The 24,869-nt window shown below is 45.2% G+C and overlaps 1 protein-coding gene and 1 pseudogene across 1 annotated transcript in view; one reads left to right on the top strand and one right to left on the bottom strand.

Annotated features, from left to right (window-relative positions):
• Positions 1 to 24,869, top strand: part of RTF1 (RTF1 homolog, Paf1/RNA polymerase II complex component) — a 73,055-nt gene that overhangs the window by 31,617 nt on the left and 16,569 nt on the right. Inside the window, exons 4-7 of the mRNA XM_050799448.1 lie at positions 8,947 to 9,094; positions 14,345 to 14,549; positions 22,679 to 22,793; positions 24,057 to 24,168. Of these exons, the coding sequence (XP_050655405.1) occupies positions 8,947 to 9,094; positions 14,345 to 14,549; positions 22,679 to 22,793; positions 24,057 to 24,168 (580 nt within the window). The remainder of the gene's footprint in view (positions 1 to 8,946; positions 9,095 to 14,344; positions 14,550 to 22,678; positions 22,794 to 24,056; positions 24,169 to 24,869) is intronic.
• LOC126960203 (uncharacterized) lies at positions 2,337 to 2,436 on the bottom strand (annotated as a pseudogene).

Below are 24,869 nucleotides of genomic sequence, written 5' to 3' on the forward strand. Positions count from 1 at the left end.
TGCTTTATAGATGAGGAAACCCTCTCTGGTTAGAGGCTTGGCTCTATCCCAGTTCTTTAGACCCTCATCCCAGTGTAGTTTGTCACTAGCCCAGCTGTTACTCTTTTTTTTTTTTTGGAGACAGTCTCCCTCTGTCTCCCAGGCTGGGGTGCAGTGGTGCAATCTTGGCTCACTGCAACCTCCACCTCCCAGGTTCAAGCAATTCTCCTGCCTCAGCCTCCTGAGTAACTCGGATTATAGGTACCCGCCACCAGGCCCAGCTAATTTTTGTATTTTTAGTAGAGTCAGGATTTCACCATGTTGGCCAGGTTGGTCTTGAACTCCTGACTTCAAGTAATCTACCTGCCTCAGTCTCCCAAAGCGTTGGGATTACAGGCATGAGTCACCACACCCAGTCCCAGCTGTTATTCTTGAACCCTACTTACTGAGAGGTATTTTATTTCACTTGTAAATGCAGTTCAGAGTCACTGGGTTGGAATGGTTTCTGTGCTGGGTCCTGAGACCTAGGAATGTGGGTATTCCTTACCTATTAGAGAGAATTTGCTCTCTGAAATCTTGAAGTGTCTTTACTCTCCTGCCTTCATCATGCTCAAAGTACTCAGCATCTCAATGCCACCAGTTCCAGTGCAGCCAGTCCCTGCCTTGTGTTTCTTCCCATCTTTCAACTGAGTGCCCAGAAGGACAGTTGCTTCACAGAATGAGGACCTGCTTATAACATTCTATACACACTCAGCGTGACATGTGGGAATATAGTACTCACCTTCCTTGTTTCACTAGGTAATTGTTGCCCATTAGAATATCTGTTACATCAGCGAGAGTCAAACTGCCAATCTCTATTATTGGGAAGAAAACATATTCCATCCAGTCTCTTTTTAAGTTTTCTTCATTGCATATTTACAAAATACTTTTCTGGTGTTCTGTGGGGTTGCATACATGTACACCTAGGAAAGCAGGATGTGAGTGTGTACAAGAGTCCTGACAATGGATCCTTTCCTTTACCCAGATGGTTTTTGAGCAGTGGTCATTGGGAGATCCTCTGGCCTCTGTACTTGGTTCAGATGCAGACCAGTGGGTGTTCCTTTTCTCATTCTTCGCCTATGTTTGGTGCATTTGAGGGCACTTTGAAGGTTATAACAGAGCTTACCTTTCAGTAGACCCATAGTTCTCAAAACGGATTAAGAAGTGCCAGGTCATTTCCTCTACTTCCTCCTGGATGGGGAAAGTATAAGAACATCCCTTTAATTCTCTGCTTTATTCTTTAGATCCCATTTACTACTACACCCTGGTGAAGTCATTCAGTTTCCCTCTGTGTCAGAATCAGGTGAATAAGACTTTTGCAGGGATGAGTGAGCCATCTCTGGACTAACAGCTGGATTAAGATATTTCCATATCAATTCTGCTTAGACTCTGTTATTGGGAGAAGAGGTATAGAGCAAATATTTTAAGTATGTGCTTAGGCAAAAAAGCGTTCAGGAATCTATGGTTTATAGGAGTAAATGTGATCTATTCTCCAAGAAAAAAATCTTTGGGAGATTATTGGGACCTATTTGAGTCTCTTTCCCTGGATTAAATGAATAATGATGAGACTGGTTTCCAGATTTTAAGTGATCATTTATCTTTGAGTGGTGGCAATACAGGTGATTTTTTTAAAAATCAAATTAAAAAAAAATAGGAAATATTGACTGGGTATGGTAGCTCATGCCTGTAGTCTCAGCCCTTTGGGAGGCCGAGGCAGGCAGACCCCCTGAGGTCAGAAGTTTGAGACCAGCCTGATCAATATGGTGAGAGAACCGACTCACAGCAATTCTCATTTTCACCCGGGTGTGGTGGCTCTACTAACCCTGTCTCTACTGAAAATACAAAAATTAGCTGGGTGTGGGGGCAGTCGCCTACAGTCCCAGCTACTCGGGAGGCTGAGGCAGGAGAATCACTTGAACCCAGGAGGGGCGGAGGTTGCAGTGAGCCTAGATCACGCCACTGCACTCCAGCTTGGGTGACAGAGTGATTCTCCCTCTTGAAAAACAAAACAGGCCGGGCGCGGTGGCTCAAGCCTGTAATCCCAGCACTTTGGGAGGCCGAGACGGGCGGATCACGAGGTCAGGAGATCGAGACCATCCTGCCTAACACGGTGAAACCCCATCTCTACTAAAAAATAGAAAAAACTAGCCGGGCGAAGTGGCGGGCGCCTGTGGTCCCAGCTACTTGGGAGGCTGAGGCAGGAGAATGGTGTAAACCCGGGAGGTGGAGCTTGCAGTGAGCTGAGATCCGGCCACTGTACTCCAGCCTGGGCGACAGAGCCAGACTCAGTCTCAAAAAAAAAAAAGAAAAACAAAACAAAAAATAGGGAATGTTTCACAAATTTGCATGTCATCTTTGCACAGGGGTCAGGCTAATCTCTGTATTCTAATTTTAGATATGTGCTGCTGAAGCAAGCACAGGTAATTTTTTAAAATTAATTTTTTATATTTAATTAAATTAACTAATTTATTTATTTGAGACAGGCTGTCACTCTGTCACCCAGACTGGAGTGCAGTGTCGTGATCTTGGCTCACTGCACCCTGGACCTCCTGGGTTCAAGCCATTCTCCTACCTTAGCCTCCTGAGTAGCTGGGGCTATAAGTGTTCACCACCATGTCCAGCTAATTTTTGTATTTTTTGTAGAGACTGAGTTTCGCCATGTTGCCCAGGCTAGTCTTGAACCCTGAGCTCAAGCAGTCATCCTGCCTCGGCCTCCCAAAGTGCTAGGATTTCAGGCGTGAGCCACTGTGTCCAGCTTATTTTATTTTTATTTTATTTTTTTGTCCCTGTTATAGCAGCAAGTGATTTTTTTTTTTTTTTTTTTTTTTTTTTTTTTTTGAGACGGAGTCTCGCCTGTGTCACCCAGGCTGGAGTGCAGTGGCGCGATCTCGGCTCACTGCAAGCTCCTTCTCCCGGGTTCATGCCATTCTCCTGCCTCAGCTCCCGAGTAGCTGGGACTACAGGTGCCCGCCACCACACCCGGCTAATGTTTTTGCATGTTTAGTAGAGACGGGGTTTCACCGTGTTAGCCAGGATGGTCTCGGTCTCCTGATCTCGTGATCTGCCTGCCTTGGCCTCCCAGAGTGCTGGGATTACAGGCGTGAGCCACCGCGCCCGGCCAGCAGCAGGTCATTTTTTTTGTTTTTTGAGACGGAGTCTCGCTCTGTCGCCCAGGCTAGAGTGCAGTGGCGCAATCTTGGCGCACTGCAAGCTGTGCCTCCCAGGTTCACGCCATTCTCTTGCCTCAGCCTCCTGAGTAGCTGGGACTACAGGCGCCTGCCACCATGCCTGGCTAATTTTTTGTACTTTTAGTAGAGACAGAGTTTCACCGTGTTAGCCAGGATGGTCTCGATCTCCTGACCTCGTGATCCTCCCGTCTCGACCCCCCAAAGTGTTGGGATTACAGGCGTGAGCCACCGCGCCTGGTCAGCAGGTGATTTTCTAAATTAAAAAATAGATATCCTTAAATAGAGTTGGGGTCTTGCTATGTTTCACAGGCTGGTCTCCAACTCCTGTGTTCAAGTGATCCTCCCACATTGGCCTCCCAGAGTGCTGGGATTGTAGGTGTGAGCCGCCACACTCGGCCTGGTGATTTTTTTTTTTTTTTTTCCAACTTTACAAATTCTTTTCTGGTTGTGCACAGTGGTGTGTTTCTGTAGTAATAGCTACTCAGGAGGTTGAGGTGGGAATATCACTTGAGCCCAGGAGTTTGAGTACAGCCTGGGCAACATAGTGAGACCTCATCACAAAAATGAAAAGAAAATAAAAAGCAAACAACTTTTCTATATTTTTAAGGCCTAATATAATGAACATTTGTTATTATTAAAATTAGATTTTAAAGGTTTATTAAAAATAAAATACAGGCTGGGTGCAATGGCTCATGCCTGTAATCCCAGAACTTTGGGAGACTGAGGTGGTAGAATTGCTTGAGCTTAGGAGTTTGAGACTAGCGTTGGTAAGATAGTGAGCTCTCCTCTCTACAAAAAGTTAACAAATTATCCAGGTATGGTGGCATGCACCTGTAATCTCAGCTGCCTAGAAGGCTGAGATGAGAGAATCTCTTGAGCCCAGTAGTTCAAGGCTGCAGTGAGCTATGATCATGCCGCTGCATTCCAGCCTGGTCAACAGAGCAAGACCCAGTCTCAAAAATAAAAAATAAAATGAAATAAAATACAAAGTAAATATACAAGTAGTGGCACTACAACTTCTCAGTACTGTAACATATATATAAGAAATTTTAGGCCAGGCGTGGTGGCCCATACCTGTAATCCCAGCACCTTGGGAGGCCAAGGCAGGTGGATTGGGAGTCCAAGGTCCAGCCTGAGGTCAGGAGTTTGAAACCAGCCTGACCAACATGGAGAAACCCCATCTTTACTAAAAATACAAAATTAGCCAGGCGTGGTGGCGCATGCCTGTAATCCCAGCTACTCAGGAGGCTGAGGCAGGAGAATCACTTTAACCCAGTAGGCGGAGGTTGCAGTGAGCCGAGATCGGGCCTTTGCACTCCAGCCTGGGCAACAAGAGCAAAACTCTGTCTCAAAAAAAAAAAAGAAATTTTAAGTTTAAAAGTAAACTCACCCACATTATTGTAATGCCCCCAAAACCTTGTAACGTATTTCCTTTGGTGTTCTAGACCTGGCTGAGTCAGCCTCATGGGAGGTAAGGCAGCTTTGTTGTTGGAAGAAAAACACGATGTTCCCTTCTCACTTTCAGGTTTAGTTAAGAAGGCTCCTTTTCACTCAAAGCAATTTTTTTTTTTTTTTTTTTTTTTTTTTTTTTGAGACAGAGTCTCGCTCTGTCGCTTAGGCTGGAGTGCAGTGGCCGGATCTCAGTTCAGTGCAAGCTCCGCCTCCGGGTTCACGCCATTCTCCTGCCTCAGCCTCCCGAGTAACTGGGACTACAGGCGCCCACCACCACACCCGGCTAGTTTTTTGTATTTTTTTAGTAGAGATGGGGTTTCACCGTGTTAGGCAGGATGGTCTCGATCTCCTGACCTCGTGATCCGCCCATCTCGGCCTCCCAAAGTGCTGGCATTACAGGCTTGAGCCACCACGCCCGGCCTCAAAGCATTTTTATTTTCTTCTAGTTTACTCTTATCTTCTCACTGCCCCACAAGGGACAAACATTATAGACTATGAATGAATGACAGTTGCTAAGCTTAGGTTGAGGCAGATTGAAGCAGATAGAGGGATCCGAGGGTTAAGAAAGCCGTGGCTTCCTAGCACTTGCTGAGTTGGATTCACCTGTATGACTTCAGGTCATTTTGCTCTCATAAACACTTTTGTCCCCCCGAGGAATGCAGAATTTGACTCTCTTCCATGTGACAAACCCAAATCTGTAGGCAAAAATAGACCTAGTCCCTCTGACACACATGTGACCCTGACAGCCCAACCTTTATGCTCTCAACCTCTTCATATTCCCATTGGGTAGAAGTAGAAAGGGCCAAGACAGTGTTTGGAAAAGGTCGCTCATGCCTGTTTTCAAAACCAACCAATAAATGTTGAGAATATCTATTATGCATATAGTTGTGTAATTTTTTTATAACAAGAGCCAGTGTAAAAGATGTTTTATATATTATTTACTCCAGTAATATCTTCATTGTCAGCATAGAAAGTTGGTATATTAGGCCGGGCGTGGTGACTCAAGCCTGTAGTCCCTGCACTTTGGGAGGCAGAGGTGGGCGGATCGTGTGAGGTCGGGAGTTTGAGACCAGCCTGGCCAACATGGCGAAACCCCATCTCCACTAAAAATACAAAAATTAGCCAGGCATTGTAGCAGGCACCTGTAATCCCAGCTACTTGGGAGGCTGAGGCAGGAGAATCGCTTGAACCCAGGAGGCAGAGGTTGCAGTGAGCCAGGATCATACCACTGCACTCCACCCTGCGTGACAGAGCGAGACTCCATTTAAAAAAAAAAAAAAAAAAAGTCGATATATTTTAGCTCAGTTAACTAAGAAAGTGAACACTTTGGCCTTCTGTAGGTTGTTTCAAACTGGCTTTAAAATTGTCTTCCTGGCCAGGCACAATGGCTCCTGCCTGTAATCCCAGCACTCTAGGAGGCCGAAGCAGGTGAACCACGTGGTCAGGAGATCGAAACCATCCTGGCTAACACGGTGAAACCCTGTCTCTACTAAAAATACAAAAAAAAAAAAAATTAGCTGGGTGCGGTGGCAGGTGCCTGTAGTCCCAGCTACTCAGGACGCTGAGGCAGGAGAATGGCATGAACCCAGGAGGCGGAGCTTGCAGTGAGCCGAGATCACACCACTGCACTCCAGCCTGGGCGACAGAGCGAGACTCTTGTCTCAAAAAAAGAAAAAAATTATCTTCCTTGAAATGATGAAAATGTGAAATGGTTGAAAACTCAGACTTAAAAGGGAAGCATTAGGGCTATGCAAGGTGGCTTGTGCCTATAATCCCAGCACTTTGGGAGGCCAAGGCTGGAGGATTGTGTGAGTCTAGGAGTCTGAGACCAGCCTGAGTGACATAGCAAGACCCTGTCTCTACAAAAAAATTTAAAAATTAGCTTGGCATGATGGTGCACACCTATAGTCCCAGCTACTCAGGAGGCTGAGGTAGGAGGATCACTTGAACCTGGGAGGTGGAGGCTGCAGTGAGCTATGAACCTGCTGCCCTGCACTCCAGCCTGGGTGACAAACAAGACGCTGGCTCAGAAACAACAAAAAAGATTTAAAATAGCACCCTTTTACAATGTTTTGTGACGGTAAACTAGCAGACTGTTCTTAAGAATAGCTCATATGGAAAATTTCTAGGTTGGAAACATCTTCAGAACTACACCTCTACCCAACCCCACCCCCTCAAAAAAAAGACCAAAATAATTTACTTCTATTACCTATTGTGAAAATAGGAGGTTAATTTTTCATCCTGTTTCAGAAGGAACAAAGACTTCGTGCCTTTGTTGGATATTAGATGTAGAAATATTATGTTAATGCCAGACTTAATATTCAGTCTGTGATAATCAAAAGATGATTATTCTTTATGGTAATTAGAATAAAGTTTCTGAGTAAAGTATTTTTCACCTAAAATCATTTTAAGTTGGCAAGTTAGATATTAAAGGAGATATGGTTTAATGTAACTAAATAGTCTGCAAATTTGTAAAGTGGTTCTATGGCCTTTCTTTTTTTTTTTTTTTTTTTTTTTTGAGACGGAGTCTTGCTCTGTCACCCAGGCTGGAGTGCAGTGGCCGGATCTCAGCTCACTGCAAGCTCCGCCTCCCGGGCTTACGCCATTCTCCTGCCTCAGCCTCCCGAGTAGCTGGGACTACAGGCGCCCGCCACCGCGCCCGGCTAGTTTTTTGTATTTTTAGTAGAGACGGGGTTTCACCGTGTTAGCCAGGATGGTCTCGATCTCCTGACCTCGTGATCCGCCCGCCTCGGCCTCCCAAAGTGCTGGGATTACAGGCTTGAGCCACCGCACCCGGCCTCTATGGCCTTTCAACTTAAAGTGCTTGATGAAGATAGCTTTTTGGTCTTGAGGTAGTTAACTGTATTGCCTGCCTGTTTGACAGTGCACATTACAGGTTCCTTATGTTTAGGTATCTGGGATTTCCTGTTTATGATCCAGTTTAAATGTCATGTTATTGTGTAATATATGCCACTGTTTTTAAAAGTATATTCACATATATTTAATGATGTACATTACTTTCTGCCTCTTTGGAGTTAGTGCCAGTGCTGCCATTCATGCCAAAGAATGGCCTTCATCCTTTCTCTCTGTGCTTTCTGCAGTTTTCTCCTGGGCACAGGCTACATTCCCTGCCTTCCTGAGACCTACCCTGAAACTAAACCATTCTCCGTACTGAAACCCAGACATATCAACCATTAACGATTACTGCCATCTCTGCCACATAAAACATCAGAAGCTGTTTTTTTGACTTGCCATAAAGTTGATATCTTTTCTATTTTCTATTGGCAATAAAACATCCATGAGCTGGGTGCACTGATGCGCACCTGTAGTTCCAGCTACTTAGGAGGTTCAGGTGAGAGGATCACTTGAGCTCAGGGGTTCAAGGCCAGCCTAGGCAACGTAGCAAGAACCTGTCTGAAAATAAAAGAAAAAAATAATAATTAAATTATATGTTTATTGTGTAACTTTTTTCCTGTTTCTAAGAAATTCCAGACCAGAAGTTCTAAAGTTTTAAGCAAGTTTTCAAAAATCTAGGCTGGGGCCAGGCACAGTGGCTCACACCTGTAATCCTAACACTTTGGGAGGCCAAGGCAGGCGAATTGCTTGAGCTCTGGAGTTTAAGACCAGCCTGGGCAATGTGATGAAACCCCGTCTCTACAAAAAATACAAAGATTAGCTGGATGTGGTGGTAGACGCCTATGGTCCCAACTACTTGGGAGGCTGAGGCAGGAGGATAGCTTGATCCTGGGAGGTCAAGGCTACCGTGAGCCCGAGATGGCGCCACTGCACTCTAGCCTGGGTGACAGAGTGAGACTTTGTCTCAAAAACAAAAATTTATGCTGGGCGCAGTGGCTCATATCTGTAATCCCAGCATTTTGGGAGGCCGAGACAGGAGGATTGTCTGAGCTCAGGAGTTCAAGACCAGCCTGGGCAACATAGTGAAACCCCGTCTCTACAAAAAATACAAAAATTAACTGGGCGTGGTAGGGCACATCTACAGTCCCAACTACTCCAGGGGCCAAAGTGGGAGGATGGCTTGAGCCTGGGAATCAGAGGTTGCAGTGAACCAAGATTGTGCCACTGCACTCCAGCCTGGGCAACAGAGTGAGACCCTGTTTCAAAAAAAAATTTTTTTTTTCCCCAAAAATCTGTATTTTTTTTCATATGAAGTGTATTTGTTTTGGATTCAAAGATGAATGCCAGAGACTCTTAACTCTTGAGTCTTCCAGCTTTTCCCAATAAAGTCCCTATTCCTATTTCAGTCTTCCTTTTTCTTTTCTCCTTATAGTGGACATTTGGGAGCAATAAAAATAAGAAGAAAGGAAAAGCCAGAAAAATAGAGAAGAAAGGAACCATGAAGAAACAGGCCAACAAAACTGCCTCCTCAGGCAGTTCAGACAAAGACAGTTCAGCTGAGAGCTCAGCCCCTGAGGAAGGTGAGCTGAGCAGCCTAGACCTGGAAGGTCAACTCCCACTCTTGTCAGCTTGAAGGTGCCAAGTCAGAAGTGGGGAGGAAGGGGGGTACCAGCATTCAGCATGACCTCTTCTTTAGAGCAGTGGTTCTTAACTTTTTCCATGGTCATGGATGCTTTGAGAATCTGAATGAAGCAATAAAAATGCATGTAATTCCAAAGGTTGGTGAGACTCCTGAAACCTATCCCTGGAACCCGCAAGGATTCCTGCGTTAGTCTTGAATACCCTGAGTGCCTTTCCCTCCCCTTTTTTTCTTGCTTATGCATAGTCTGACTGAGGAGGGAAATCTCAGTAGAAAATGTTCCTTTTCTGGAAGCCAATTCCAGAATTTTTAAACACTAGTTTGAAAAGTGAACTTGGGCCAGGTGCAGTGGCTCATATTTGTAATCTCAACACTTTGGGAGGCCAAGGTGGGAGGATTGCTTGAGCCCAGGAGTTCAGGACCAGCCTGGGTAACATAGTGAGATCCCATCTCTCCAAAAAAAATATTAAAAATTAGCTGGGTGTTATGGTATGACCTGAGGTCCCAACTACTCAGGAGGCTGAGGTGGGAGGATTGCTTGAGCCCAGGAATTCGAGGTTACTGTGAGCTATGGTCATACCACTGCACCCCAGCCTAAGTGACAGAGCAAGACCCTGTCTCAACAACAACAAAAAAAGTAGGAAAAAAAGAAAAGAAAAATGCAAGGACACTGGGAGAGAAAATAAAAGTGAACTTGTTCCAGGACTAGAATGATAACCTGTAAATTATAAAAATGTTAAAAACATTTTTAAAAATAATGTTTACATACAAGCTGACTTTATAAAATTGGCCTAACCTGGTTTTGAGCACATGCCTATGAATGTTAGCTCAAATTGAGTCAAGTACAGTTCCTGTTAAATTGCTGACTTAGCTCAATACTCATTGTACTCACATAGTTTTTCCATGTCAACATTTGTCCTATTAAGATCCACTGTTATTAGAAATTCACTAATCAATTTCTAATGATTCATTAAATTTTTTTTTTATTTTTTAAATTTATTTTCGAGACAGAGTTTTGCTCTTGTCACCCAGGCTGGAGTGCAATGGTGCGATCTTGGCTCACTGTGACCTCTGTCTCCCGGGGTTCAAGTGATTCTCCTGCCTCAAGTAGCTGGGATAACAGATGCCCGCCAGCACACTTAGCTAATTTTTTGTATTTTTAGTAGAGATGGGGTTTGACCATGTTGGCCGGGCTGGTCTTGAACTCGTGACCTCAGGTGATCTACCCACCTTGTCCTCCCAAAGTGCTGGGATTACAGGCGTGAGCCGCCACACCTAGCCATAAAATTTTTTTTTTTTAATGCCAGCTAATAAATGAAAAAGAAATTATAGGGTTAGAAAAATCACTACTTTTCAATCATAGTGATAAAAGTTGATTTACTCAAGAATCTTCAATGATTGTTAAAACCACTGGGTGAGAGTTTGTTGGAAACAAAATTTTATTTTATTTTATTTATTTTTTTTTTTTGAGACGGAGTCTCGCTCTGTCACCCAGGCTGGAGTGCAGTGGCGCGATCTCGGCTCACTGCAAGCTCCGCCTCCTGGGTTTACGCCATTCTCCTGCCTCAGCCTCCTGAGTAGCTGGGACTACAGGCGCCCACCACCACGCCCGGCTAATTTTTTGTATTTTTAGTAGAGACGGGGTTTCACCGTGGTCTCGATCTCCTGACCTTGTGATCCGCCCGCCTCGGCCTCCCAAAGTGCTGAGATTACAGGCGTGAGCCACCGCGCCCGGCTATTTTATTTTTATTTTATTTTTTATTTTTGTTTTTATTTGTTTATTTATTTATTTTTTTTTTTTTGAGACTGAGTCTCGCTCTGTTGCCCAGGCTGGAGTGCAGTGGCGCAATCTTGGCTCACTGCACATTCCACCTCCCAGGTTCACAACATTCTCCTGCCTCAGCCTCCCGAGTAGCTGGGACTACAAGTGCCCGCCACCATGCCCAGCTAATTTTTTTGTATTTTTAGTAGAGACAGGGTTTCACCGTGTTAGTCAGGATGGTCTCAATCTCCTGACCTCGTGATCCGCCTGCCTCAGCCTCCCCAAGTGCCAGGATTACAGGTGTGAGCCACTGTGCCCAGCCAGAAAACAAAATTTTATAGTCTTAAACCTTCTCCCTATACATACTATTATGTAAAGAGGAAAAGGTGCCTTTACAAAGGGAAAATCTGCGAGACGCCACCTTTACCGAGTAATCTAAATTAAAATAATGGGACAAACAGATGTTAGGGCTTCCTGATGTGATACATTGAAAAGGACACAATCACTTATGGAGTATTCTTGCCAAAAATTCATAACCTGAATTGTTTCTTAACAAATCAACCAAACCCAATGAAATGGACATTTGATAACTGTTGCTATTTCAACTTAAATTAACTAAAAATTATGTTTAAAATTTAGTTTTCATTTGCACTAGCCACATTTGAGTTTGTGAATACCCATATGTGGTGGCTGCTGTTCAGATAGACAAAATTTTTATCACCACCTTACGAAATTCTACTAGACAATTTTTTTGGGCTTATACTCTTCAAAAGTTCAGTGTACCAACAAGTGGATAAAGAAAATGTGTATGTATGCCGGCCGGGCGTGGTGGCTCACACCTGTAATCCTAGCACTTTGGGAGGCCGAGGCAGGTAGATCACAAGGTCAAGAGATCGAGACCATCCTGGCCAACATGGTGAAACCCCGTCTCTACTAAAAATGCAAAAATTAGCTGAGTGTGGTGGTGCATACCTGTAATCTCTAATACTTGGGAGGCTGAGGCAGGAGAATCGCTTGAACCAGGGAGTTGGAGGTTGCAGTGAGCCGAGATCACGCGACTGCATTCTAGTCTGCCGACACAGTGGGACTCTGTCTCAAAAAAAAAAAAAAAAACAAAATGTGTATGTATGCCATAGAATATTACTCAGCCATAAAACGGAATGAAATGATGGCCTTTGCAGCAACTTATTGGAGCTGGAGGCCATTTTTCTAAGTAACTTAGGAACGGAAAACCAAATATTGTATGTTCTCATGTATAAGTGGTATTTAAGCCATCAGGATGCAAAAGCATAGAATGGTATAATGGGGCCAGGTGTGGTGGCTCACACCTGTAGTCCCAGCACTTTGGGAAGCCAAGGCAGGTGGATCACTTGAGGTCAGGAGTTTGAGACAAGCCTGGCCAACATGGTGAGACCCCATCTCTGCTAAAAATACAAAAATTAGCCAGGAATGGTGGTACGCTCCTGTGGTCCCAGCTACTCAGTAGGAGGCTGAGCCACGAGAATCGCTTGAAGAGGAGGTTGCAGTGAGCCGAGATCAGGCAATAGAGTGAGACTCTGTCTCCAAAAAAAATAAAACAGAATGATATAATGGACGTTGGGGACTTAGGGAGGGAGTGAGGGATAAAAGACTAAATATTGGGCACAGTATGCACTGCTTGGGTGATAGGTACACCAAAATCTCAGAAATCACCACTAAAGAACTTATCCATGTAATCAGGCCAGGTGCGGTGGCTCACACCTGTAATCCCAGCACTTTGGGAGGCCAAGATAGGTGGATCACCTGAGGTCAGGAGTTCGAGACCAGCCGGACCAACATGGTGAAACCTCATCTTTACTAAAAATAGAAAAATTAGCCGGGCATGGTGGTATGTGCCTGTAGTCCCTGCTACTTGGGAGGTTGAGGCAGGAGAATTGCTTGAACCCAGGAGGTGGAGATTTCAGTGACTGAAATCAGCCTAGGCAACAAGAGTGAAACTCCGTCTCAAAAAAAAAAAAAAAAAGTCCGGGCGCAGTGGTTCACGCCTGTAATCCCAGCACTTTGGGAGGCTAAGGCGGGCAAATCGTGAGGTCAGGAGATTGAGACCATCCTGGTTAACACGGTGAAACCCTGTCTCTTAAACTACAAAAAAATGAGCCAGGTGTGGTGGTGGGCACCCATAGTCCCAGCTACTCAGGAGGCTGAGGCAGGAGAATGACGTGAACCAGTGAGCCGAGATCACACCACTGCACTCCAGCCTGGGCAACAGAGCGAGACTCTGTCTCAGAAAAAAAAAAACCTGGGGGCCAGGCGCAGTGGCTCACGCCTGTAATCCCAGCACTTTGGGAGGCTGAGGCAAGTGGATCACTTGAGGTCAGGAGTTCAAGACCAACCTGGCCAACATGGTGAAACCCCATCTCTACTAAAAATACAAAAATTAGCTGAGCACCTGAGCTACTCGGGAATCTGAGGCAAGAGAATTGCTTGAATCTGGGAGGTGGAGAATGCAGTGAGCTGAGATTGCGCCGCTGCACTCTAGCCTGGGTGACGAGCAAAAATTGTCTCAAACAAAATAAATAGGCCGGGCATGGTGACTCACGCCTGTAATCCCAGCACTTTGAGAGGTCGCGGTGAGTGGATCAAAAGGTCGAGAGATCGAGACCATCCTGGCCCACATGGTGAAACCCCGTCTCTACTAAAAATACAAAAATTAGCTGGATGTGGTGGTGTGCACCTGTAGTCCCAGCTACTCAGGAGGCTGATGAGGCAGGAGAATTGCTTGAACCCGGGAGGTGGAGGTTGCAGTGAGCCAAGATCACGCCACTGCACTCCACCCTGGGGCAGAGGGAGACTCCGTCTCAAAATAATAATTAAAAAAATAAATAAGTTGGGGCTGGGTGTGGTGGCTCATGCCTGTAATCCCAGCACTTTGGGAGGCAAGACAGGAGGACTGCTTGAGCCCAAGAGTTCAAGACCAGCCTGGGCAACAAAGTGAGACCCCCAACTCTATTTAAAAAGTAATAATAAATACGTCAGGCACAGTGGCTCATGCCTGTAATCCCAGCACTGGGAGGCTGAGGTGGGCGGATCACCTGAGGTTAGGAGTTCGAGACCAGTCTGACCAATATGGCGAAACTCTGTCTCCAATAAAAATAGAAAATCAGCCGGGTGTGGTGGCACACACCTGTAATCCCTACTACTTGGGAGGCGGAGGCAGGAGAATCACTTGAACCCGGGAGGTGGAGGTTGCAGTGAGCTGAGATTATGCCACTTGCACTCCAGCCTGGGCAATAAGAGCAAAACTCCATCTCAAAAAAAAAAAGTGAAAACAAGTAAAAAAAACTTATTTTACTGTAGCCTGAAGAAGGGTGATGTTGTCAACATTGTGGAGCCGCTTGTGGCCTGTCTGCTGGAGCACAGTGTAATCTTGTGTTTGGGCCTTTGTTGCAGGTGAAGTGTCAGACTCTGACAGCAACAGCTCCTCTTCCAGTTCAGATTCGGACTCTTCCTCAGAAGATGAAGAGTTCCATGATGGCTATGGAGAAGACCTCATGGGAGATGAGGAAGACAGGGCCCGTCTGGAACAGATGACAGAGAAAGAGAGAGAGCAAGAACTGTTCAATCGCATAGAGAAGAGGGAGGTGTTGAAAAGAAGGTAAGGTTGAGTCCTCGTTGTGCCCCCCGCCCCCACCTTTTCCGTTCATCTCTTTTCTCATACTTCCTCTCCTTCACACCTGCCCTACATATGGAGACTGCATTTGGAGTTGATTGTTAACATGATGAGAGGAAATGATGTATTAAATTTCAATCACATTTCTTTACTCAGTGCCACTGGCTTTATTTACTAATGTACGTTATTCAGAAGGTTTTATTCATATTATCTATGTGCATTATTTAATCTTCACAACTGCTCTGTGAAGTTGGAACACCGTATTACAGAGGTAGAAGCTGAGGCTTAGAGACATTAGGTAGCTAAAGAGCAAGCTGCAGGAAGGGAGGGACTTTGTCCTTTTCGCCGTTCTATTCCTGGTGCCTACAAGGGTACCTGCCACAGAGATGTGCACTAAATACCTGTTGAGCGAATGAATGAAGAAACTTGCCCGAGGTGATTGAGGTGGTAAGTGGTAGAACTGAATTTCAAACCTGGGACCATCTGACACCATAAAACACACTGTGGCCACATCCTCTCCTGCCTCACATTTCCTATTATTTTACCTATTCTGTAACACAGCACTACAGGCAGCATTCTAAAGAGAATTACACACTTGGGGAGGCCAAGGTGGATGGATCACCAGAGGTCAGGAGTTCTAGACCAGCCTGGCCAACATGGTGAAAACCCATCTCTACTAAAAATACAAAAAAATTAGCCTGATGTGGTGGTGTGCACCTATAGTCCCAGCTACTCAGGAGGCTGAGGCAGGAAAATTGCTTCAACCTGGGAGATGGTGGTTGCAGTGAGCTGAGATGGTGCCACTGCACTCTAGCCTTGGTGAAAGCAAGACTCTGTCTCAATAAAAAGCAAAAATAAAAATAAATAAATAAATTGAATTACAGGCCAAGTGTGGTGGCTCACACCTGTAATCCCTGCACTTTGAGAGGCCGAGGCGGGTAGATCACTTGAAGTCAGGAGTTCGAGACCAGCCTGGCCAACATGGTGAAACCCATCTCTACTAAAAATACAAAAAATTAGCCGAGCATGGTGGCACGCACCTGTAATCCCAGCTATTCAGGATCCTGAGGCAGGAGAATGACTTGAACCCAAGAGGCGGAGGTTGCAGTGGGCCAAGATTACGGCCGGGCGCGGTGGCTCAAGCCTGTAATCCCAGCACTTTGGGAGGCCGAGACGGGCGGATCACGAGGTCAGGAGATCGAGACCATCCTGGCTAACACGGTGAAACCCCGTCTCTACTAAAAAATACAAAAAACTAGCCGGGCGAGGTGGCGGGCGCCTGTAGTCCCAGCTACTCGGGAGGCTGAGGCAGGAGAATGGCGTGAACCCGGGAGGCGGAGCTTGCAGTGAGCTGAGATCCGGCCACTGCACTCCAGCCTGGGCGACAGAGCGAGACTCCGTCTCAAAAAAAAAAAAAAAAAAGATTACACCACTGGACTCCAGCCTAGGTGACAGAGGGACACTCCGTCTTAAAAAAAAATAATAAAGGAGGCCGGGCGCGGTGGCTCAAGCCTGTAATCCCAGCACTTTGGGAGGCCGAGACGGGCGGATCACGAGGTCAGGAGATCGAGACCATCCTGGCTAACACAATGAAACCCCGTCTCTACTAAAAATACAAAAAAATTAGCCGGGCGAGGTGGCGGGCGCCTGTAGTCCCAGCTACTCGGGAGGCTGAGGCAGGAGAATGGCGTAAACCCGGGAGGCGGAGCTTGCAGTGAGCCGAGATAGCGCCACTGCACTCCAGCCTGGGCGACAGAGCGAGACTCCGTCTCAAAAAAAAAAAAAAAAAAAAAAAAAAAAAATAATAAAGGGAATTGCAGGCCTGGAGCGGTGGCTTACACCTGTAATCCCAGCACTTTGGGAGGCCGAGGTGGGTGGATCACTTGATTCCAGGAATTCAAGACCAGTCTTGGCAACATGGCAAAACCCTGTCTCCTACAAAAAATAGTCAGGCATGGTGGCCCATGCCTGTAGTCCCAGGTACTCGGGAGGCTGAGTCAAGCAGGAGTATCATTTCAGCCCGGAATGTGGAGTTTGCAATGAGCTGAGATTGCACCACTGCACTTCAGCCTGGGTGACAGAGTGAGACCCTGTGTCAAGAAAAAGGGAGGGGAATTACAGAGATTGTTTGTCTTTTTTTTTTTTTTTTTTTTTTTTTGAGACGGGGTCTCGCTCTGTCGCCCAGGCTGGAGTGCAGTGGCCGGATCTCAGCTCACTGCAAGCTCCGCCTCCCGGGTTCACGCCATTCTCCTGCCTCAGCCTCCCGAGTAGCTGGGACTACAGGCGCCCGCCACCTCGCCCAGCTAGTTTTTTGTATTTTTTAGTAGAGACGGGGTTTCACCGGGTTAGCCAGGATGGTCTCGATCTCCTGACCTTGTGATCCACCCGTCTCGGCCTCCCAAAGTGCTGGGATTACAGGCTTGAGCCACCGCGCCCGGCCGAGATTGTTTGTCTTGATAAAGATCAGTACATGATTTGATTTCTACTAAGCAAAAAGTATTGAGGTAATCATAAGGTTGCCTTGGTTTTAGAACATGAATACAGTAATGATTGAGAGTAATGTGGGAACACATCAAATGATATATAAAAATTAAGTGAACAAATGGTGTTTTAAAGCTTTGTATTTTACAAATTGGCTTCAAATTGTTCAAGCTCCTAGGTTGAAAAAATTTCCCAAATTCTTTTTTGGAGCCCTGTCTTCACAGGATTCAAGACTTGGAATTTCGGCCGGGCGCGGTGGCTCACGCCTGTAATCCCAGCACTTTGGGAGGCCGAGGCGGGCGGATCACAAGGTCAGGAGATCGAGACCATGGTGAAACCCCGTCTCTACTAAAAATAGAAAAAATTAGCCGGGCACAGTGGCGGGCGCCTGTAGTCCCAGCTAATCAGGAGGCTGAGGCTGGAGAATGGCGTGAACCCGGGAGTCGGAGCTTGCAGTGAGCCGAGATTGTGCCACTGCACTCTAGCCTGGGCGACAGAGCAAGACTCCGTCTCAAAAAAAAAAAAAAAAAAGACTTGGAATTTCTCCTCATTATGTACAAGTTAGGTATCTGACTACCCTCTAACACAGTTTTTGTATTTTTTTAAAAAGTCATATGTTAAATTGCTTTTTGGTATTTAGAAGCTGCTTCAATGTTTTCAACTTTTGCCATGTTTTAAATGGAAAAGTTTTAAATATGGCAGTAGTTCTTCCTTATCTCCTAACAGAATTTCAAGGTAAAAATAAACTTGGCTTTTGTCTTGGAAATAAAATAGCCCTCAGAATGAGGATCCTACCTATTTAATCTCATGAAAGGAAAATAGAAGCATTTTCTTTGGCAGCAGTTAGTTCCTTTTCATCTGGGAGTTTTGTTTGTCCCTTCTGGAGACCATATTAAGTATGCTGAGTTATCCTAGAGAAGAATGTTTGGCTTTCGGTCAGCAGCAAGCAATAGACATTTGATTTTTGTTTTTTGTGTGTGTGTGTGTTTTGTTTTTTGTTTTTTTTTAGACAGACTTTCGTTCTTGTTGCCGACTGGAGTGCAGTGGCACAATCTCGGCTCAGCACAGCCTCCACTTCCTGGGTTCAAGCGATTTTCCTGCCTCAGCCTCCCAAGTAGCTGGGATTACAGATGCCTGCCACCACGCCTGGCTAATTTTTGTATTTTTAGTAGAGATGGGGTTTCACCATGTTGGCCAGGCTGGTCTCAAACTCCTGACCTCAGGTGATCCACCCGCCTCGGCCTCCCAAAGTGCTGGGATTACAGGCATGAGCCACCACGCTCGGCCTCAACATTTATTTTGAGTGTGAATGCTTCCAAGTTTACCTATATTGGAACTATTAAATAGGACTTAATAAACTGTGCTGGAATTGCCAGACGGTTTAAAATTTGCATGTCTGAACTGTGGAAAGCATAGCAAGATGTTGTCATGTAAGGCCAATAAGTCCTATGACAAAATCACAAAGTAGCTCGAGGGTAATAGGCGGTTTGTCTCAAACTTAGTTTTTATGTTTTTCACCTTATGTGAATGAGACAGTTGACTGATTCAGTGACTTTTAAAAAATATTTTGTTTTTTTAGACACAGTCTGGCTTTGTCATCCAGGCTGGAGTGCAGTGGTGTGAACTCAGCTCTCTACAATTGCCACCTCCTGGATTCAAGCCAGCCTCCCACCTCAGCCTCCCAAGTAGCTGGATCTACAGGCTGTCTATAGGCTACCATGCCTGGCTAATATTTTTTTCTTTCCTTTTTTTTTTGAGATGGAGTCTCACTCTGTTGCCCAGGGTGGAATGCAGTGACACAATCTCAGCTCACGCAGTCTCCACTTCCCAGGTTCAGTGATTCTCCTGCCTCAGCCTCCTGCGTAGCTGGGATTACAGGCACCTGCCACCACACCCGGCTAATTTTTTTTTTTTTTTTTTTTGGGATGGAGTTTTGCTCTTGTCGCCCAGGCTGGAGCGCAGTGGCACAATCTCGGCTCACTGCAACCTCCGCCTCCCGGGTTCAAGCAATTATCCCACCTCAGCCTCCCCTGTAGCTGGAACTACAGGCGCCCACCACCACACCCGGCTAATTTTTGTATTTTTAGTAGAGACGGGGTTTCACTATGTTGGCCAGGCTGGTCTCCAACTCCTGACCTCAGATGATCCACCTGCCTCGGCCTCCCAAATTGCTGGGATTACAGGCATAGGCCACTGTGCCTGGCCAATTTTTGTATTTTAAGTAGAGACAGGGCTTCACTATGTTGCCCAGGCTGGTTTCCAAGTCCTGACCTTAAATGATCCTTCCGTCTTGGCCCCCCAAACTGCCAGGATCACAGGCGTGAGCTACCACACCTGGCCTGGCCTGGCTGATTTTTCGTTTTTCTTTTTTTTTTGAGACAGAGTCTCGCTCTGTCGCCCAGGCTGGAGTGCAGTGGTGTGATCTTGGCTCACTGCAAGCTCCACCTCCCAGGTTCACACCATTCTCCTGCCTCAGCCTCCCTAGTAGCTGGGTCTACAGGCAACAGCCACCACGCCTGGCTAATTTTTTGTATTTTTAGTAGAGACAGGGTTTCACTGTGTTAGCCAGGATGGTCTCAATCTCCTGACCTCGTGATCCGCCCACCTCAGCCTCCCAAAGTGCTGGGATTACACAGGCCTGAGCCACCCCGCCCAGCAGCCTGGCTAATTTTTTATATTGGCTAGACTGGTCTGGAATTCCTGACCTCAGGTGATCCACCCACCTTGGATTTCCAGAGTGCTGGGATTAGAGGCATGAGCCACCTCTCCTGGCGCTGTATTTTTTTTTTTTTTTTTTTTTGTAGGGAGGGGGTTTGCCATGTTGCCCAGGCTGGTCTTGAACTCCTGACCTCAAGCAATTCATCCACCTCAGCTTCCCAAAATGCTGGGGTTACAGGTGTGAATCACCACCCCCAGCTTCAGTGATTTTTTTTCAGTGACTGTAAGAATGGTTTAGTGTGCTGATTATTGAGACAGAGGTTCAGAGCCATCATAGAAAATTGATATTTTTGTAGTTCATTTGTTTAGCTTCAGGGCAGTGCAATATGGAAACTCTGGAATTTCCCGCATCTTTTTTACTTTAAAAGGTCTTTATATGGATCGCATTTAATCTTCGTAGTCTTTTTATGTAAGCACCATGAGCATCGTGTTCTCTAGCCAGCAGCACCAGTAGTGAGATGTCATTTTCAGTTGTTAGATTCTTCATGGGGGCAGGAAGCATAAAAGGGAGCCTGGTTGTAGAAAGGGCACCGACATTGCAGTCAGAAGGTCTAGGTTCAAGTCAGACTCGCTGGCGGGGTGATCGGAGTTAAATCACTTTCTCTTCTGACCTCAGTTTCCTCCTCAGGGGTTGTTGTAAACCTCAAGTGAGATGATATACATAAGAACATTATGTAAATGTAAACTATCACTGACTCTAAAAAAATGACTTTGTTTAAAATAGCCCACTTAAAGTGTATAATTCAGTGGTTTTTATATGTCCACAGAGCTGTGCAATCACCACCACAATTAATTCTAGAGCATTTTATCACTCCTCTATTTCCCCATAAGCCTCCCAGCCCTAGGCAACCACTAATCTCCTTTCTGTCTCTCTAGAGTTGCCTATTCTGGATATATTTATTATTGTTGTTGTTATCGAGACAGGGTCTCGTTCCATTGCCCAGGCTGGAGTGCCGTGGCGTGATTATAGTTAACTGAAGCCTCGATCTCCTGTGTTCAAGCAATCCTCCCGCCTCAGTCTCCAAGTAGCTGGGACTATAGGGGTGTGCCACCACCTGGCCAATTTTTAAAACTTTTATTAAAGACGAGGTCTCACTGTGTTGTCCAGGCTGATCTTGAACTCCTGGCCTCAAGCAATCCTGCTGCCTCGGCCTCCCAAAGTGTTTAGATTACAGGCATTAGCCACCATGCCCAACCTGGATATTTTATATAAATGGAATCATAATATGCAGTCTTTTGTGATTGACTTCTTTCACTTAGTGTGTTTTTGAGGTTTATCCATTTAGGATGCATTAGTACTTCATTCCTTTTAACGTCTGAGTAATATTCCATTTTATGTGTATACCACATTTTGTTTATCCATCCATCTATTGATTAATATTTGTGGTGTTTTCTCCTTTTTGCTATTGTGACTAGTGCTGCTGTGAACATTTATATACAAAAATTTGAGTACCTATTTTCAGATCTTTTGAGTGTATACTGGAAAGTAGAATTGCTGGCTCATATGATAACTCTGACTTTTTGAGAAACTGCTGTTGCGCCATTTTAGATTCCCATCAGCAATAAGTGTTCTAGTTTCTCCACATCTTCACTAACACTTTAACACTTGTCATTTCCTTGTTCTGTTGTTGTTGAGACAGGGTTTCACTCTGTTGCCCAGGCTAGCTAGAGTCCAGTGGTATGATCATGGTTTGCTGCAGCCTCAATTTCCTGGGCTCAAGCAGTTCTCCCACCTCAGCCTGCCAAGTAGCTGGGACTACAAGCATGTACCACCATGTCCAGCCAATTTTTTAAATTTTTGTAGAGACAGGGTCTCACCATGTTGTCCAGGCTGGTCTCCAACTCCTGGACTGAAGTGATCCTCCTGCCTTGGCCTCCCAAAGTACTGGAATTACAGGTGTGAGCCACCGTGCCTGGCCTTCCTCTTTGTGATAAGAGCCATCCTGGTGGGTGTGAAATGGTCTGTCATTATGTGGTTTTTGTTGTTGTTTGTTTGTTGTTTGTTTTCGAGGTGGAGTCTCACTCTGTCGTCCAGGCTGGAGTGCAGTGGCGCGATCTTGGCTCACTGCAACCTCCGCCTTCTGGGTTCAAGCGATTCTCCTGCCTCAGCCTCCTGAGTAGCTGCGATTACAGGCATGTGACATCATGCCTGGCGAATTTTTGTATTTTTAGTAGGGATGGGGTTTCACCATTTTGACCAGAATGGTCTCAATCTCCTGACCTCATGATCTGCCTGCCTTGGTTTCCCAAAGTGCTGGGATTACAGGTGCGAGCCACCACGCCTGGCCTTTTTGTTTGTGTTTTTGAGATGGAGTCTCACTCTGTCGCCCAGGCTAGAGTGGTGCAGATGAGTACAGCAATATCCTATATATGTTTTCTTTCTCTCTCTTTTTTTTTTTTGAAACAGATTCTTACTCTGTCGCTAGGCTGAAGTGCAGTGGTGAGATCTTGGCTCACTGCAACCTCTGCCTCCCGGGTTAAAGCGATTCTCCTGCCTCAGCCTTCCAAATAGCTGGGACTACAGGCGTGCACCACCATGCCCAGCTAATTCTTGTATTTTTAGTAGAGACGGGGTTTCACCATGTTGGCCAGGATGGTCTTGATCTCTTGATCTCCTGATCTGCCCGCCTTGGCCTCTCAAAGTGCTGGGATTACAGGTGTGAGCCACTGTGCCTGGCCCATATTCTCTCATTTTAAACATATTCCAACTTAATGCAATAAAATATTTTATATTTTGTTGTAATTAACATATTAAATATTTTTAATGTACTTAAAAGGTACATGAGAGTTTCTTTCAGGAAAGCCAAAATATCTATTAGCTCCTTTCCCTTAGTTCCTTTCTCCTATCTAATAGAAATCAGTTTTTACATACATTTCATTGCTAGTTAAAAACCAAACAAATATCTTTTAACCAGATTTGAAATCAAGAAAAAACTAAAAACAGCCAAAAAGAAAGAAAAGAAAGAAAAGAAGAAAAAGCAAGAAGAGGAGCAAGAAAAGAAAAAGCTGACACAGATTCAAGAATCTCAGGTAGGAGATTCAGTGTTCTTCATTGTCCAAAGAATAAACCTCTGTTTTGAGTGTGTGTGTGTGTGTAAAAGGTGGGTTTATATTAATCAGCCTAAGCTTATTAGTACAAGACTTGTGGCATGGTATCATTAATCTCTGGACATATCTCAGTGTTTCACCATCAGCTGTGCTATTAACCCCTTAGCACTTTTTCCTTTCCTTTTTTTTTTTTCCTTTTCTTTTTTTATTTCTTTTTCCCTTTCCTTCCTCCTTCCCTTTCTCCATCCCGTCCTCCTTCCCATCCTCCTTCCCGTCCTCCTTCCTTCTCTGGTCTCGTTATGTTGCCCAGGCTGGCGTACAGTGGCTATTCACTGGCACGGTCATAACACACTGTAGCCTCAAACTCCTAGTCTCAAGCAATCCTCCTGAGTTGCTGAGACTACAGGCATATGCCACTGTGCCCAGCTTTCACTGAAGTCTGCATTTAAAAAGCAGCCCTCAGCTGCAGTGACTCACATTTGTAATCCCAGCACTTTGGGAGGCCGAGGCGGACAGATCACTCAAGGCCAGGAGTTTGAGACCAGCCTGGCCAACATGGTGAAATCCCATCTCTACTAAAAATACAAAAATTAGCCTGGCACAATGGCTCATGCCTTTAATCCCAGCTACTTGGGAGGCTGAGACACAAGAATTGCTTGAACCTCAGAGGCGAAGGTTGCAGTGAGCTGAGATCGTGCCATGGCACTCCAGCCTGGGCAGAAGAGCGAGGCTCTGTTTAAAAAAAAAGCAGCCCACTAGTGAGTGAGCATCCCTTAAGGAAAAGTTGGTAAACAACCTGTCCTAGGTAGCCAGATGCTTATGATGTTTACTTAGATGTATGTCATCCTTTACTTGGTATAAATATAGCTGGGAAAGTAATCTGTAGTTATCATCAAAATGATAAATGAGACTCCGTCTCAGAAAAAAAAAAAAAAAAGATAATGTGGGGCTGAGTGTAGTGGCTCATGCTTGTAATCCCAACATTAGCTGTGTTCTAGCGTGTTCTTCCAGAAAGAGTTTATTTGGATAATTCTTGAACTTGCTATTAGGCATTTTGGACAGGACTTATTTTACTGCGCTATCCTCTTTGTCCACAAGAGGATGCTCTCTCCCCTTACACTACAAGCTCTAAGTTTCTGCAACCCATATAGAATAACGCTGGGGGACTAAATGCATTAAGTGGGTTTAGAGAATCTTATCAGCTGTTGGTAAAGAGAGCCATCCTATATATCCTTCCTTTCCTAGGTAACATCCCACAACAAGGAACGGCGTTCCAAGCGGGATGAGAAACTAGATAAGAAATCTCAAGCCATGGAGGAGCTAAAAGCAGAGCGAGAAAAACGAAAGAACAGAACAGGTAAGGGGGGAAAGGTAATGGCTACTTTGTGTCTTTATATGATTTGACTTCCTGGTGTCCGTTTTTATTTTGCCCTCTTGTTGTGTCTTTCTCATATAAAATTCCAACACAGGCCGGGCACGGTGGCTCACGCCTGTAATCTCAGCATTTTGGGAGGCCGAGGCGGGCAGATCACGAGATCAGGAGTTCAAGACCAGCCTGGCTAACATGGTGAAACCCCATCTCTACTAAAAATACAAAAAAATTAGCCGGGTGTGGTGGCACGTGCCTGTAATCCTAGCTACTCAGGAGGCTGAGGCAGGAGAATCGCTTGAACCCAGGAGACGGAGGTTGCAGTGAGCCGAGACTGCACCACTGCACTCCAGCCTGGCAACACAGCAAGACTCCTGTCTCAAATAAATAAATTAAATAAATAAATAAATAAATAAATAAATAAATAAATAAAATTCCAACACATACCGAGAATAGTACAATAAACATCCATGAACTCATCATCCAGCCTCAGCAGTCAGCTCTTGGCCAGTCTTGTTAAATCTATAATCCTTTCATCAGATTATTTTAAAGCAAATACCAGCATTATTATATTTTAACCATAAATATTTCAATATGTTCCTCTAAAAGATAAGTACTTTTGTTTTAAACCTAACTATAATACCATTATTACACCTAAAAATAACAATGAACTCTTTATCAAATATCTA

The sequence above is a fragment of the Macaca thibetana genome, chromosome 7 (assembly GCF_024542745.1).
Source record: "Macaca thibetana thibetana isolate TM-01 chromosome 7, ASM2454274v1, whole genome shotgun sequence".
Lineage (NCBI taxonomy): Eukaryota > Metazoa > Chordata > Mammalia > Primates > Cercopithecidae > Macaca > Macaca thibetana.